The sequence below is a fragment of the Nelumbo lutea genome, chromosome 4, assembly GCF_056320005.1.
Source record: "Nelumbo lutea isolate HS-2025 chromosome 4, American lotus-T2T, whole genome shotgun sequence".
In the NCBI taxonomy this organism is placed as follows: Eukaryota; Viridiplantae; Streptophyta; class Magnoliopsida; order Proteales; family Nelumbonaceae; genus Nelumbo; species Nelumbo lutea.
In genome coordinates this window covers 82263647-82280353 of record NC_142687.1, presented here as the reverse complement: position 1 = coordinate 82280353, position 16707 = coordinate 82263647, and the positions used below count along the sequence as shown (strand labels likewise).

Below are 16707 nucleotides of genomic sequence, written 5' to 3'. Positions count from 1 at the left end.
TCTCCCTGGGATATTGTATGAATTCACAACTCTAAATCAGCTTTTGAATTAATAAAATTTACTATTATTCGTCAAAAAAATAGGGAGTTGAGAGGGAAGTTAGAAAAAGGAGTTGGAAGAAGTCATTAACAAGGAGGAAATCTGCTGGAGACAAAAATCAAGACATAAATGGATCAAGGGAGGGGATGGAAATACAAAATTTTTTCATGCGATGGCCAATGGTAGAAGGCACAAGAATTCTGTGGCTAGGCTAGAAGTAAATGGGGAAGTGACCTCTAATCAAGATGAGATAGCCAGGATCTTTGTGGACCATTTCAAATCCTTTTATGGAAGGCCTTTGGGAGAAAGATTGAACATAGAAGGGATAGAGTGGCCTTTATTAGAAGAGGAGGTAACAAGGTAGCTAGAAAGGGATTTTGAGGAAGCAGAAATAAAAAGAGTAATTTTTACTATGGACAGATCTAAAGCACCGGTTCCGGATGGTTTTACAATAGTTTCTATCAACATTGTTGACAAGTGGTGAAAGATGAATTATTTCAAGTCTTTAAAGAATTCTCAAATATACATATTGTTAGCCCTAGAGTTAATGCAACTTTTCTGGCCCTAATTCCAAAAAGACCTTATGCTAGCCAACCCAAGGATTTTCGACCCATTAGTTTGGTGACCAGTATCTACAAAATAATTGATAAGGTCTTGTCTTTGAGGATTAAAGTGGCATTGTCCTCTCGCCTAAGTCAACCTCAAGGAGCTTTTGTTCAAGGGAGACAAATAATCGACCAAATACTAATAGCCAATGAATGTTTAGAGGAAATGAAGAAATCTAGGAAGGAAGGTTTTGTGTGCAAATTGGACCTTGAAAAAGGATTTAGAGGTGATGCATCAACGTGGTTTTGGGGAGAAATGGTGTCATTGGATGTTTGGGTGTATCCGGTCTTGCCACTTCTCTATCCTTGTTAATGGAGTGGTGAAAGACTTCTTCCTAGCTTGTAGAGGTCTAAGGCAAGGGGATCCTCTCTCATCCTGCCTCTTCACTTTAGTGGCCGATGTGTTTAGTAGACTCCTCTCTAAAGCAGATAGGAAAGATGAGATTAGGGGTTGGAGAGTGGGCATAAACAGTGTCCCAGTTACTCACCTCTAATTTGCAGACAACATAATTTTTTGTGAAGGTGGCAATATTAGGAGGGTGAGGAGATTAAAAGATCTGATCAAGAAGTTTGAAGGGATCTCGAATCTGAAAATCAACTTGCGTAAGAGTTGAATAGTAGGGGTTAACATGGAGGATAATGACTTAAACTTGGTAGCGGGTTGCTTAGAGTGTCCTATCACCCCTTGGCCATTGACATAGTTAGGTCTTCCTTTAGACGCCAACCCTAAGGAAAGTAGATTCTGAAACCCAATTGTAGAAAGATGTGGAAAGAGATTGGCGACTTGGAAGAGGAGCTATATTTCTCTAGGAGGTAGGATCACTCTAATAAGATCAACTTTAGCTAACCTACCAATCTACTTTCTCTCCGTGTTTAGGATTCCACCAAGGGAAGCACATTAGAAAAAATCATGAGGGATTTTCTTTAGGAGCCGGTAGTGTCTGAAAAAGACCACCTAGTTAATTGGGAGATTGTGTAAAAGCACGAAAGAGGGTGAGTTAGGAATTGGGAATGTAAGAAAGAAGAATATGGCTCTATTAGGGAAGTGGTTATGGAGATGGCCTTTAGAGAGGGATAGCTTGTGGCATGAGGTGGTGGGCAGTATTCATGGAAGATCAGAGAGTGGTTGAGGTGCTGGTGTATCACATCGGGCTACTTTGACAGAAAGCACCTTGGAAAGCAATCCAAAACATCCTTCCTCATTTCCTCAAGTTTATCGGGTATGATGTTTGTTCAGGTAACTTAATTCGCTTCTAGGAAGGCATTTGGTTGGGGGACCAGCCTCTAAAGAATTTCTTTCCTTCTTTGTATCCCATCTCCTTGTATAAAAATGAGAGTATCTCAGTCTTTTTAGTACCTCCTATTTTGCCCCTAGGTCATAATTGGGATTTTGGGTTTCAAAGGGGATTGAGGGATGAAGAAGTCACTCGTTTGTTAGAATTGTTGTTGCTTCTTGAAAGGGTTTGCTTAGAGCCTCCTAAACCGGATAGAAGAGTTTGATGTCCAAGTTCTAAAGGTCTCTTTTCCTGCGCCTCTTTTTTTAATGCTCTTTACTAGTCCCCTTTCCCTCTTTCCGATTCCTCCAAAAATTAAGGCTTTTTGTTGGGAAGTGGCTTATGGGAAAGTTAACACTCTGGATTACCTACAAAAGAAGAGGTATTTTCTGTGTATTACCCCGAATTGGTGCATTCTATGTAAATCAGATGGTGAATATTTTATCACCTACTAATCAATTGCTCCTTCGCTGCAGATATTTGTGAGTGGTTTTTCTCTTTGTTGGGTGCAAGTGTAGCATGCCAAGGGAGATTAAGATGCTGCTTGATCCAGCTACCTTTGTGTGGCCAAAGAGAAGGGGAAGAATAATGTGGAGATGCACCAGAGCAGCAGTGATCTGGACCTTATGGGAGGAAAGAAACACTAGAATTTTCCAAGAGAAGAAGAGAAACAAACAAGAAATTATGGATTGTATATTGACCAGAGTCATACATTGACTACTAACTTTGGATCTGTTTAGACAGTTCTCCTTTGATGATATTTGGAGGAACTGGTTATCAGTGGTTTCTAGTTCAATACAGAAGACTAAAACAAGGTTGATATGGGCACCTCCTAGTGAAGGTTTTTTTAAATTAAATTTTGATGGAAGTAGCCAAGGCAATCCAGGTCCCTCTGGAATTGGAGGAGTCATAAGAGATAGGGAAGGGAATCTGGTAGCATTGTTTTCAGGACTGGTGGGGAATGGAGACTCCATAAGGGCTGAACTGTTTGCAGTCCTACAGATGAGATTGATTATACAATGGGTGGGGAGGGAGGCAAATGCTATGGCTGATTCTTTAGCTAAGCAAGGGGTAACTAGGGATCATTTGTTTTGGGCTCAATTGTAATTTTTGTTCTGTCTTTTCTTTATGAGTAAGGCTGCATCTCATGCCTCTGTTGGGGAAGCTTGTAACAGTTGCTTATCTTTACTGTTTCAATGAAATTTAAAGAATCTTTTACTTAAAAAAAAAAAAAAGACATAATGGAAAAACAAGAAGAATCAAATATATGATTTCAAGTTGTGTTTTGTCAAGCACTTGATTATTGCTCTTTAGTAGTAAATAAATCCTTAAGAAGCTTTTCCTGGTTCCAAAATAAAACTATACAATAACAATATTAAAGATTTTTCAACCTCAATGTAATAAGACTAGAGATCCTATGATCTTGTCAAGTGATAAGAGTGATCAATGCATGTAATTGATGTAAGGAATAAGTACTTTGTGGAACACGAGACATGACTACAAAAAGGTGGATAGAAGATATAATGGAAAGAATAAACTGCAGATCATTAACAGGACAACATATCTCTATATCAGAAGGCAAGTACAAAATAATATAGACATAATGGAAAATAACACATGGTGCTAGAATTCAAGACCAACCTACTTGGTGTTGATCTACAAATTCATGGACAGCTCCAACATGGATAACAAATTGAGTTGGATATCATGCATTGATGACTTAACAATAATAACTGGGAACTTAAGTATCAGACTTGCTTGGATGAATTCTTTGCTGAGCATTTCATTTTATTAGCCTTTGTGGAATACTTTTAATGTCTCACTTTTGTGGGATGGTATTGATTAAGGAAATCATGAGTTTGTGCATTGCCTTGATATTTAAAGGTAGGGGATTTGAGTGAGGTTTGTCCAAGATTATATATGTTGAGCAGAAAAGATATCACTATTGCCTAATGCTTTGAGTGGAGGCAGGGAGAGGTGTGCTGGTGTTTAGGGGTACTCACAGTTTGATTAACTGAATCATAAGCTCTTTTTAGAAATCAAATCAGTACCACCGGTTTTTGCAATTCCCCAAACCAATACCACCGATTAACCAGTTGACTGGTTTTGGTTCTTTGGCTTTCGATTTTATTATAAATAAATATATAAATATAATATATAATATGCTATAATATATTATAAACATAGATATTATATTATAAATGTTATAAATATATAATATATATATATTATATATTATAAATAGATAATTATAAATATATTTATATATATAATATATAGATAATATATGACATATATTAAAAATATATATAATCATCATCAGCATCTATGCTTTACCCCAACTATATGGGGTCGACTACATGAATCCTGTTTCGCCAATCCACTCTATTTAAATCCACATCCACTGTTAAATTATTAGTGATAAAATCACTTCTTACTACTTCTACCCATGTCCTTTTTGGACTACCCCTAGCCCTTCTAGCCCCTTCCACTTGTAACAAAGCACTTCTTCTTTTTTTGATAAATGAAAATGATTTTATTAATGAACAGATCAAGAGGTTAAATCATTACAGGCTACCCATGGAGAGGCAAGAGCTTTACCTCTTCTAACAAAGTTTTTTTTTTTTTAAGAATCAAGAAAAAATTTCATTAAAAGAAAAAGATTGCATCCTAACACCCTTGGTTGTCTAGATGACACACCAAATACATTATCAAAGCTTTAAAATGAAAATGATTCTACATTACAAGGCTGTAAATCAAGGAAAGTCCAGAAATTTTCAAACAAATCGGCTTTGGAACTTGATCAAATTGCCCATTCTTGCTATTAACAATGCTCCACTCATTCTCCTCCCTCCATCCTTCTCTCATACCCCTCAAAATCCAGCTAAGAAACCTCATCTTCCTCCCCCTCTCCCTGTCTTCCCACCACCCCAAGATCACTCAAACTCGTATTACATCAAACTAAAACAGAAAATTACAGTGTTGCCCAAAATAATTGTTCCCATTAGGCCCCTTGCTTAGTTAACCCATCCGCTAAGGTATTTTCTGTTCTGCCCACCCAAAGAGAGGTAATAGTCATACTCCTTGAAAGCCAATTAACTTTCCTCAACAAGTCCCTGTATTTCCATATAACTGAATCTGGATTTGTCAACCATCCCACCACAACTTTAGAATCTCCTTCAATTACCAGATTCTGAACTCCTAGTTGGTATGCAATCTGAATACCTTGTACAGCCACTAATAACTCAGCTCTGTTAGAATCTCCTATTCCCACGGGGCCTGAAAACAAGGCTAAGATGTTGCTGTCCTTATCTCTCAGCACCCTTCCTATCCCCGATGGGCCTGGATTTCCTTGACTACTACCATCAAAATTCAGCTTTACCCAACCTTCAGAAGGAGGCACCCACACTGCTGGTATCCTCTCCTTCCTGGTATGACTGTTAGCCACAACTATCAAGTTTCCCCAAATATCATCAAAAGAAAAGGTGTAAAAGAATCCAGAGTTCTCAAGCAGTGGATTTCCCTAGTCAATATGCATTCCCCTACAAACTGAATGTTTCTTTCCTTCTCTTGGAATAACCTCGCATTTATTTCTTTCCCTACCCTTTCTTTTCCTTTCCTTTCCTTTCCTTTTTTTTATTTTTTTATTTTTTCTTTTTTTTTGTCTTTTTCTATCAGATGTGCATGAGGCGCATGTGGTGCACGCCTCTAGAAGCCTCATGAAAAAAGCGCAAGAGGTGTATGCCTCAGAGGTGTCAGCGCCTCCGGCATACACCTCGGGGCATTTTGGGAGCACCTCCAGGCGTATGCCTCCCATGCCTTTTAAAACACTGATCTCCACATAGTTCTACCTTTTTTTTGTAGGCCACACAAAAAAGGAAGGATCAAATAGTTGGCGTACATCTGTGATCAAATTCCACTTGCACCCAAACAAAGCAAAGATCCAACCCCAAATAGCAACAAAAAAGAACAGGATAAAAGTAAGTGGGACCAACCCTCACCACTAGCCCTGCAAAGTACACACCAGTTAAGGGATAAACACATAAAAGGCCTTTTCTTCTGTAAGCAATCCAAGGTATTAATCTTTCTATAAAACACCTCCAAGCATAAAATAATAATAATAGGTGGAACATGTCTATATCATATCTCTATAGTCGGAAAACCCAATTGTCTCGGGGAGGAGCAAAGGATCTTAAAAAAGGAGGCACATGTGAAGTAAACTTTTGGATGAGGGGATCATAATCTCACATCCAATCTAAGAGGGTCCAAAAAACATTGCTAAGAAGTGACAAAAGACCTAGAACACAAATAAGTTCATGATCCCTCAAGCCCCTACGAAATCCAAAGTCCCAACTCAAAGAGGAAGGTGAGACAGATGTTGGAAGAAAATGAGAGATAGCTTTTTCCTTGTAGAGGGAAAGGAAATAGATGGATGGAAACTGATCCTTAAGAGCAGAGATACCCACCCAAATGTCTTCCCAAAATAAAACAGAGTTACCAGAGCAAACATCATACCTGACAATGGGAAAAAGTCCTTGACCACCCCAACCAGGACTGAGTAGTGGTAGAAACTAATACAGCCCTTTACCCAATTGCACCATCTATCTCCAAACCCACAACACCCAAGGACCTCTAGTAGAAAGCTCCAATCCACAAGATCTCTAAATCCAAGTTACAAATAAAGCCTTGACTGCCCGACTTTCTCATGTCCTCCAAACACTCATTTGTTATTAGGATCCAATCCGTAATTTGCCTTCCTTGCACGAAGGCACCCTGAGCTTGACTAATGATGGAGGGCAATACTACTCTAATCCTCAAAGATAACACTTTAGCCAAGATTTTGCAGACGCTAATCTCCAAGCTAATCGGCCTAAAATCCTTTGGGTTCTTTGCATCCATCTTCTTTGGGATTAGGGCTATAAAGGTAGCATTAACTTCAAGGCTTACTTTATTATTGTTTGCAAATTCCTAAAACACCTTGAAAAGGTCTTCTTTAACCACATCTCAACAGTCCTGATAGAACGCCATAGTGAAACCATCTAGGCCAGGTGCTTTGGATCAGTCCATTGAGAACACCGCCTACCTGACCTCCTCTTATTCAAAAAACAAACCACTTAAACCACTTATTATATTATATATATATATATATATATATATATTTTTTTTTTTTTTTCTAGATTAACCAAAAACCAAACTGGTCCTTTGGTTTTTCAAAAATACCAAACTAAACGGTTTGATCAACTGCATTTTTTTGGTTTTGTTTTCTCATTTTAATTAGGTTTTTTTATTTTTTGTTTTTTTATGAGCACCCCTACCAGTGTCCCAGATTCAAAAGGCCTCTTCTTGATAAAGAGGTAGTAGAATGTGTAGTGTTGCTGTCTAGACTTCAAGAGATGGTGATTCAACCAGAGAGCTCAGATGCAAGATGGTGGAAGGAGAGTAAAAATGGCAAATTTACAGTTAAACCTTTCTATAAAGTCCTAGCTCAAAATCAAGTGGAAAGACATGATATAGGAGGTGTGTGGGGTAATCCAATTCCTCCTAGAGTTGAAACATTCCGTGATTGGTTGCAAAGAACAACAATCTTACCCAAGATCATTTGAAGAAAAGAGGCTTCTATTTGAAGAAAAGAGACCCCTCTAAAGGACCAATTTCCTTCTTTGTATGCCCTATTTGCTTTGAAAAATGAGCCAGTTTCCTCTTTCATTACCCCTTCCTCCTCCATTTATGGGTTTGGATGGAATCTAGGTCTGAGAAGGGCTGTGAGAGATTCAGACCTTGATAGTATCTCGAGTCTCCTCCAACTTCATGATGATGTTTTCTTAAACCCTACTAAGGGAGACTCTAGAATCTAGATTCCCACCCCTACCGGTTCCTCTCCTGCGCCTCATTCTTTAAAGTGTTAAACCAATCCACCAGTCCTGTAACCCCCCCTTCCCTGTTAATGAGGTTTGGTGCAGGCTAATTCCTCCTAGGATTGGTAGTTTTTGTTGGGAAGCCTTTCTATAAAGAATCAACACTAGTGATTTGCTCCAAAAGAGGAGACCCAATACTTGTTTGTCCCCTCATTGGTGTGTTCTTTGTAAAGCTGATGGGAAAACTGGTTTTCATCTACTGGTGTCTTGCCAATTTGCAAAATCTATTTGGGAGTGGACTCTCTCTTTGTTTGGGTGTACTTAGAATCCTCCATCAACTTTGCAAAGTCTTTTCACTCCTTTTTTCAGTGGCGTGTGAAAAGGGGAAGAAGAAAAATAGCCTTTTGAAAAGAAAGAATTGTTTAGAAAGATGCAAAAAATCAAAAGAAAGTAGCAGAAATCAGAGTTCAAGAGGGGAGAAGATGAAGAAGAAGGTGGCGACAACTTGGGTTCAGAGAGAGAGATTTTCGAATATAATCTCTTCTCTTACACCCTTAATTCTATTTTATTAAGTTAAACTTTGGTAATTTACAGAGAAGCCCTTAGTTGGGCAAAAAATTAAAAAGACATAACATAAGAAAGAATATGCCCAGATTAAGGCCCATTACAACAAAGAACATAAAAGATAAAAAAGGATAAACAGCCTATGGGCCATTCGGCCCATCTTCTCTACACTCCCCCTCAAGCTGAGCATAGATGTCAATCATGCCAAGCGTGCCAGTATCATGCTGAAGTTTAGCCTTGGGAATGCCCTTGGTGAAGAAATCTGCTAACTGTCCCTCATAGGTGATGAAAGGTAGACACACTTCACCAGAAGCCACTCTTTCTCGAATGAAGTGTCTGTCAACTTCAATATGCTTAGTTTTGTCATGTTGCACTGGGTTGTGAGCAATGTTGATGGTGGCCTGATTATCACAGTATAACATCATTGGCTTATCATGCTCAATACCCAGTTCCTCCATCAATGATTTAAGCCACAATAGTTCAGAAACTTCATGTGCCATGGCTCTGCATTCTGCTTCGGCTGAAGATCGAGCAACAACTGATTGTTTCTTGCTTCTCCAAGAGACAATGTTACCTGTCACCAAGCTACAGTACCCAGAGGTAGATCTTCTGTTATTAATGTTTCCAGCCCAGTCAGCATCTGTGTAGGCTTCAAGTTTCATATGGCCATTCTTGGGAAATAGAATTCCCTTTCCAGGGGAGCCCTTCAAATAACACAGAATCCGCTCTGCTGCTACCATATGAGTATCCCTGGGAGCATGCATGAACTGACTGATGCAGATGACAGCGTATGCAATGTCTAGCCGAGTCATGCATAGATAACGAAGTTTTCCAAGTAGTCTCTGGAAGACTCCCTTGTCTTCTAACAATATTCCATCTGAAGCAAAGAGTTTATGGCTCATATAAATACGAATAGCAACTGGTCTAGCACCCATCTTCCCTGTTTCAGAGAGCAAATCAAGAACATACTTCCTCTGAGAGATAAGAATCCCATCCTTGGATCTAGCAACTTCTATGCCAAGAAAGTATCTCAATTCCCCTAGATCTTTGATCTCAAACTCTGTATGAAGGAAAGAATTGAGATCATTAATTACCGAGACATCATTACCAGTCACAACAATATCATCAACATACACAATCAGGTAAACAGCCAAGAATCATCTCCTCTTCACAAAGAGTGTATGATCATATTGTGTTTGTACATAGCCAAAGCTTACAAGGGCAGCCCTAAACCTTTCAAACCATGCTCTAGGAGACTGTTTGAGTCCATAAAGAGATCTCTTCAGCCTCCAGACCTTTGCTTTCATATTTGTTTCATACATCCCTGGAGGAAGAGACATATAAACCTCCTCATGTAATTCTCCATTCAGAAATGCATTCTTTACATGCAGTTGATAAAGTGGCCAGTCTGAGTGTGCAGCCAAAGATAGAAGAACTCTCACAGAAGTTATCTTGGCAACAAGGGCAAAAGTCTCCAGATAATCAATCCCATATGTTTGTTTATAGCCTTTTGCAACCAGCCTGGCCTTGTACCTTTCAATGGTGCCATCAGCATGATATTTAATAATAAAGACTGTTAGACAGTTTTGTATGCCCTTAGCTTCAATCAAGATGATGTACTTTATTAGTTTATTGTAAATGAACAAAAGTGCATATTTGATTCATGTTCCCTTGGTATGTTTCTATGTAATACTGGACACTTAATGAGACTCGTATTAATTTAGAACGCTCACAGCCAGTGGGTCGGTCTAGGGAGACCTATCCTGACAAGGCTGACACTGTGGTGCCACCAAGTCGGTTGGGGTGGCCTGTCTCAGCTACCAGGGTGAGACCCTAGGCACATACAATGTAGGATTAATTGAATCTATGAACTAGACCAGATTTCCAGTATTGCCCTGGACCTTGGAGATTGACGGGCAAAACTAGAAAGTTACACCCGACCCCTAGACTCGATTATGATACTGCACTAGGTGTTGGATTGGGCTGTCTTTGATATACCATTCAGTGAGATCCTTAGCGGGGGTCAAAACCTGGGTATGTTGGGACAGTTTGAGAATTCATCTGAGTGGGTGATCATAGTGACAGGATTAGCCCCTTTGTCGAACAAAGGTAATGATCGGGGATGCACTCTCACTGATGGAAACCAAGACTGCCGGCAGTTGATTTCAATCGTTGAGATTTGTTTTGCAAAATATATTTTATATGAGATTATATATTATGGTTTTGAAACGATTTGCAAAAGGTTTTAATTCCCGGGATCCATATAAGCAGAGAGTGCAATACTGTTCCTTGCAGCCGAGGGAGAGGTCCTCTCTTGTCAGGCAGTGTATGATCATTATGGGCTGAGAGGTTAAGTGTAAGACCATTGAGGATAATACCTGATGGGCTAATCTTGCATCTGCCCACAGTCCCTGGGTGTTACAAGGTGGCTTGGCCCAGGGACCACTTAGGGTAAGTGTTGGGCCCATAGAGACCATGAGATGGTTTTCAGGGGGTGCACTGTCCATAACAGTGTATTCGGCCAGGCCTTGTAACAAAGGCTGGGCCGAACCCATGTGGCTGATGTGTATACCAATGTTTGGGTCCCACGCCATACAAGGAAGCCCAACTGGGCAGTAGTTTGGAAAGGCTAAGTAAATACATAACCTTAAATGGGCCTTAAGCCCATTTCGAACTGGGCTGATTTGATTAGTCACTTAAAGGGGTGAATTCTGAGATGGATCAGCTGATAGGATTGGGCCCATACCCTATCCACTTAGAGAGTCCAAGATCTAAATAAGAATTAGATCTGAAAGCCTCCTAATTAGATTAGGAGATGGTTGATCTGATCTGCAGATAAGATAAGGGTTATCCCTTATCACTTAAAGGGACTTCTTATCCAAATATGATTTGGATTAGCAACTCCTAATGGAATTAGGAGCTGATCCCTTAAAGATTATAAAAGGAGGAGGGGGCGGCAGCCTTTAGACATGCAATACACAACTCCTGTCTAGAGCTAAAATTACAAGAAGAGAGAATTCTGCTCCCCGCAAATACTCTCTTGCCGCCTCCTTCTTGTAGTCGCCGCCTCCAGCAGTTCAATCTCCTCCTCTCTACAGGAGTAATCAAGATTCGATCTTGATACCAATCTTTTGGACAAAATATTGGTTGGAGCTGTATTCACAAGCCATCTAGTTGATTCTTGCAAAGGATCAAGTTCTTTTGGAAGAACACTGCTAATTCTACTCCACCCTGCACTGCGCCATCTTCAGTGGGAGCAGATTTTGGATCCTTCCTTGGGCGTGAACACCTCCATTGGGTGATACTATTTCTCCGTATCAGGTATAATCCCTTCCTACTCCTTTTGGTTCAGATCTGGTTCAGTTTATGGTTCAAGAATGATCCTTGAAAATATAATTTTCTAAATAGGGAATGCGATTCCCAGTTGAAGGGAGAGAAAATTTTGAAATTCACCCCTTATTCCACAATCTTTGGGCGTCCATGTGATGGATATCCTATCCCTTCAAAGACCCACTTACACATGAGCCTCATGCACTTCCAAGCAAATCAACCACTTCCCAAGTGTCATTCTTGTGCAAGGCATCAATTTTTGTTCTCATAGCATCCCTCCATTCTGGAATATTAAGAGCTTCTGATACAAACCTGGGAATTGGGTTAGAGGCAACAGAAGAAAGGTAGGCAAAATATGAAGGAGAGAGCAAACTATAAAAAAAGAGTTTGGAAATGCAATGTGCAGTACACTTCCCTTTTCCTTTCCTAATAGCAATGGGGATATCAAGGACTGGGAATGATGGCTCCAAAGGGGCTGTAACAATACATGTTGTCTCATTTGTAACTGGAAGTGCATGAGGCTCATGTGTTGTAGGGGAAACAACCTGTTCATTTCTGGTTCTTTGCCTTTGATACATCCTGGGATTAAAAAGAGGGCGAGGAGGTAAAGGAGGAGGAATAGGAACACTGGAATGAAAGGTCACATTAGCATACTCTGCCTTCATAGTTGACTGATCATCCTCCCAAACTTCTCATATCCTGCCTTCATAGCTGCTAACTGCACACTAGCCGTCATCTCTTCAGTTTGGAATTTATCACTATTTGGACCAGTAGCAACATTAGCACTCTCTGCCCTTTTATTATCAGGCTTCTTCTAAAACCAAAGTGGTAGGAGCTCAGGATGCAATTTCCAACACTTGTCTTTAGTGTGTTTTGGCCTTTTACAGTACTCATAGACAATCACTTTCTTCCCTGAGCTACTTGGAGTCCTTGCAACCCCCTTGGGTTTCACTCCCAAATTAGCAAAGTGATCATTTAGACCAGCCCCTTGAACTTGGACAAGTCTCCCGCTTTCTTCACTACTTACCAAGGCATATGCCTGAGACAATGAGACACTATCATTGGATAAAATATTTTGTTTTGTAATGTCATACTCTAGATTTAGTCCTGTCAAGAACTCAAACACCCTGTTTCTCTCAACCGGTTTTTTGTAGGTCTCAGCATCATTAGTGGTGTCCCAAGTTACAGCTTCTATCAAATCTATTTCTTGCCATAAAGACTTCAGCATTGAGAAATATACAGCTAATGGTTTCTCCCCCTGTCTTAAATTCTTCACATCACTTCTCAACTTGTAAGCTCTGGCCACATTTAATGTTTGGGAATAGGTTTCAGCAACACTATCCCAAATTTCCTTTGCTGAATTCATCCACAAATAGTGTTGACTAATTTGTGGTTGCATTGAGTTCACAAGCCACCCAATAACAGTATAAATTTCCTGCATATACTTTTCATACAATGGATCATCTTCTGAATGAGCCTTTTTGCTCCCGAAGATAAAACCCCACTTGCCTCTACTACAAATATGAATCTTTACTGATTGTGACCAAGCTAGATAATTAGTTTCATCCAGCTTGACTGTGGTCACAACCAGTAGAGAGTCTACAAAGGCTCCCAAAACCTATCTGGATTCAACAACATGCTTGTTTTCAATGTCTGAGGAGTTCATCTTCTTAAACACCTCAAAAATGATTTCAAACAACTTCGAAAAACACCAAATGAAGACAGAACAAAACTATGTTGTGAGCCAACCTCTATGCAGTCGTACCAATAATCTGCGTCACACCCGGAAGCTGGGAGAAACGGAGAAAATTCAGCCGCTCCTTGTAGACTTCACATAACACCAATCCACTTGATTCGATCTTCAAGAAGGAGAATGAGAAAGCCGTCAGTCATTGAGCGCCCAGGTCAAACTCCCTGTGGGGCCCACAATCAGATTTCTCCAGAAAATTAGGATTTCGGGCAACACACTTGAATCTATCAAGGGGGCGACAAATTCAGTCCTCTTCTCTCCAAAAACCACTAACAACTGGACTGAAAAAGGTGTCTAACTATTCATAAGATTCAGTTCTCCATACACACTGTGTATGGGAAAAAAAAGTGAAAAAAGGGGAAAAACGAGCTTGCTCTGATACCAAGAAGAAAAACAACCTTTTGAGAAGAAATGACTGTTTAGAAATATGCAAAAAATCAAAAGAAAGTAGCAGAAATCAGAGTTCAAGAGGGGAGAAGATGAAGAAGAAGGTAGCAGCAACTTGGGTTCAGAGAGAGAGATTTTCAAACATAATCTCTTCTCTTACACCCTTAATTCAATTTTATTAAGTTAAACTTTGGTAATTTACAGAGAAGCCGTTAGTTGGGCAGAAAATTAAAAAGACATAACATAAGAAAGAATAGGCCTAGATTAAGACCCATTACAGCAAAGAACATAAAAGATAAAAAAAGATAAACAGCCTATGGGCCATTCGGCCCATCTTCTCTACAGGGGAAGAACTATGTGGAGAGGATTGAGGGCAGCAGTCTACTGGTCTCTATGGGAAGAAAGAAACTCCAGGATTTTCTCGGAAGCAGAGAGAAGTGTTGAAGATCTGAGGGCTCTGATCCATATAAGGGTTGTACAGTGGATGAAATCCCTAGAGCTATTCACAGATTATACAGTGGATGATATGCTGAGGAAGCGGGGTGAGATTGCTAGTTGTACCCAAACTAAAACAATAATGAGTGTGTCTTGGACTCCCCCACCTGTGGGTTTCATAAAACTAAACTTTGATTGAAGTAGTAGAGGGAACCCTGGACCTTCAAGGATTGGGGGTGTTTTCAAGGATGAGAATGGGGGTTGTTTCTGCCATGTTCTCAGGCCCAAATGGAGTGGGTGACTCTCTCAGAGTTGAGATCCAAGCAGTTATGGTAGGAGTCAAGAAAGCTAGGGGGATGGATATCAGGAAACTCATAATTGAAGGGGATTCGGAGGTGGTGGTAGGTTGGCTAAATAAAGATGACAGTAGTTTATGGAGTTATAGCAATGTGAGGAAGAAATTCAGATGGCTGCTTCGAGAAATGGAAGTTAAAATCAGATGGGTTAAAAGATCAGCTAACTCTTTTGCTGATGGGTTAGCTAAACAAGAGGTTGACAAGGTTTCAATGCTTTGGGCACAGATGTAATTTAATCTTTCTTTTTTTCCTTTTTCTCTTTCTCTCTTGTTTCCTTTCTTGGGGCTCAAGCTAATTTTGGAAGATAAGAAAGTTTGGCTTCCTCTTTGTAATTTTATTGTGATAATTAATGAATTGTTATTGATCAAAAAAAAGAGGCTTCTATTTGGAAAACAGGTATGTTCTTTGCGAGATGGAATCAGAAGATTGATGCATTTGATGGTCAATAATGTTTATGTCAGTTGCATATGGTTATTCTTTTTTTATCTCTTCAACATGGAGGGGTGGGACCCTCAGTCACCTAAGGAGATCTTTGAAAAGTGACCAGGAGTTAATGGAAGAAAGAAAGCAAAAATTATGTGGAGTTGTGTGCCTTTTGCAGTCTGTTGGGCGGTGTGGAAAGAAGGAAACAGAAGAACCTTTAATAACAATGGGAAGAAGAAGGAACGATTATGTACTGCTATTGGTTCAACACTGGTGAATGGGTGCTGATTCTTCCAAAGTGGCAGAGTTTAAAGATTTTAAGAGAGAAGAATTTGATTCTGATTTTTGGACTTGAGTCTTGCTTAGTTGAAGCAAAAGCAATTGTATATGTTTGTTTATCTTTCCTTTTTGGTTTTGTTATATGTTCCTTTGTATTTGTGAGTGAAGCCTTGGCACCTGCCACCTCTTGTATCTCTTTTCTTATTTAATGCATTTTCTTTTCTATTTATCTTAAAAAAATACTGCTTATAGCTTTTTAGATATTAGCAACCTGTCAGTTAGCAAAGACCAAATGGGATTTACCTATAAAGTAACAGCATTTATTATATGACAAGTGAAAAATAGATAAACATGATCAAGCAAAAATAAAAGACAACATCACTAAGGAACTTCATCAATTCATCCTGAAACTGTCGTACCCGAGGTGCACAAGCACCCATTTCTCTGAATGCACTGGGATTTTGTAGAAACGCCACAACTTCATTAATTTCTTCTCTCATTGATTCAACACTAGCGAAGTCCTTTAGTCTTATTGGTGGGTTCTTTACCCTCTGCAAATTAACAGACCATAAAGGCAGGCAAACATTTTCATTAGAAAATCATGCATTATATATGGTGTAGAGAACTTAAAGGACAATGTGCCAAAATTTGAACCTTCATTTGATCAAAAGCAGATCTTATTGGATCAATGCCCTCCTTTTTTCTACGTATTCTTCTCCTTAATTTAAATCTAAAATAAGCTTTCTGCAAAACAACAAACAGAATAGTAATTACATTTAGTCAGTTGTCCTTGAAAATTCTCAACCAAGTAGAGGCACAAATTATCCTTAAAGTGACAGAAACAGAAAATCTAGCTTTTATGAGCATTAAACAATTCATCATCATCTATATAGTATATATAAACAATTACCCATTGGTTCATGAAACGATTTGGCATCTAATCATATGAAAATTGAATGATTTTTTTATCTTTGAACCAGCCAAGTGAGCCCAGGGACCTCAAGATTACAAGTAGAAGAACCTTCCAGTAGAAAAAACATGCTTAATTCAGGAATATCAAGTGTTAAGTATGATAAATCTTGAAAATTTTGGGAAATTGGAGTACATGTTGTTTAATGACCTAAATTTGAAAAGTTCAACTATTGTATAAAAGAATGCCCTGCTACAAAGATTGTCAAAAACTACAAGGATCTATATGTGGAAAAGCATTTCTTTAGACAACAGTTACATGGATTCTGCTAATGACCTTTAATCAGTTGGTAAGACCTTTCCAGAAGAGGTAATGGCAGCCATGAAAGAACTTAGTGAGAATAAAGCCCCGAGACTAGATGCCTTCTTAATAGAGTTATAAGGGCTATTGGAACATTTTCTTTTCTTCCCTATCTCTTTCTTTTTTTTCTTTACAATGAA

At 39.2% G+C, this 16707-nt stretch overlaps 1 protein-coding gene across 2 annotated transcripts in view; it reads right to left on the bottom strand.

Moving 5' to 3' along the window:
• Positions 1-16707, bottom strand: part of EMB2458 (FtsH extracellular protease family) — a 90004-nt gene that overhangs the window by 54095 nt on the left and 19202 nt on the right. For both annotated transcript variants that reach the window (XM_088986078.1, XM_088986077.1), the window contains exons 6-7: positions 15952-16041; positions 15717-15848 (exon numbers count right to left, since the gene is read on the bottom strand). In XM_088986078.1, coding sequence (XP_088842204.1) covers positions 15717-15848; positions 15952-16041 — 222 coding nt within the window. The remainder of the gene's footprint in view (positions 1-15716; positions 15849-15951; positions 16042-16707) is intronic.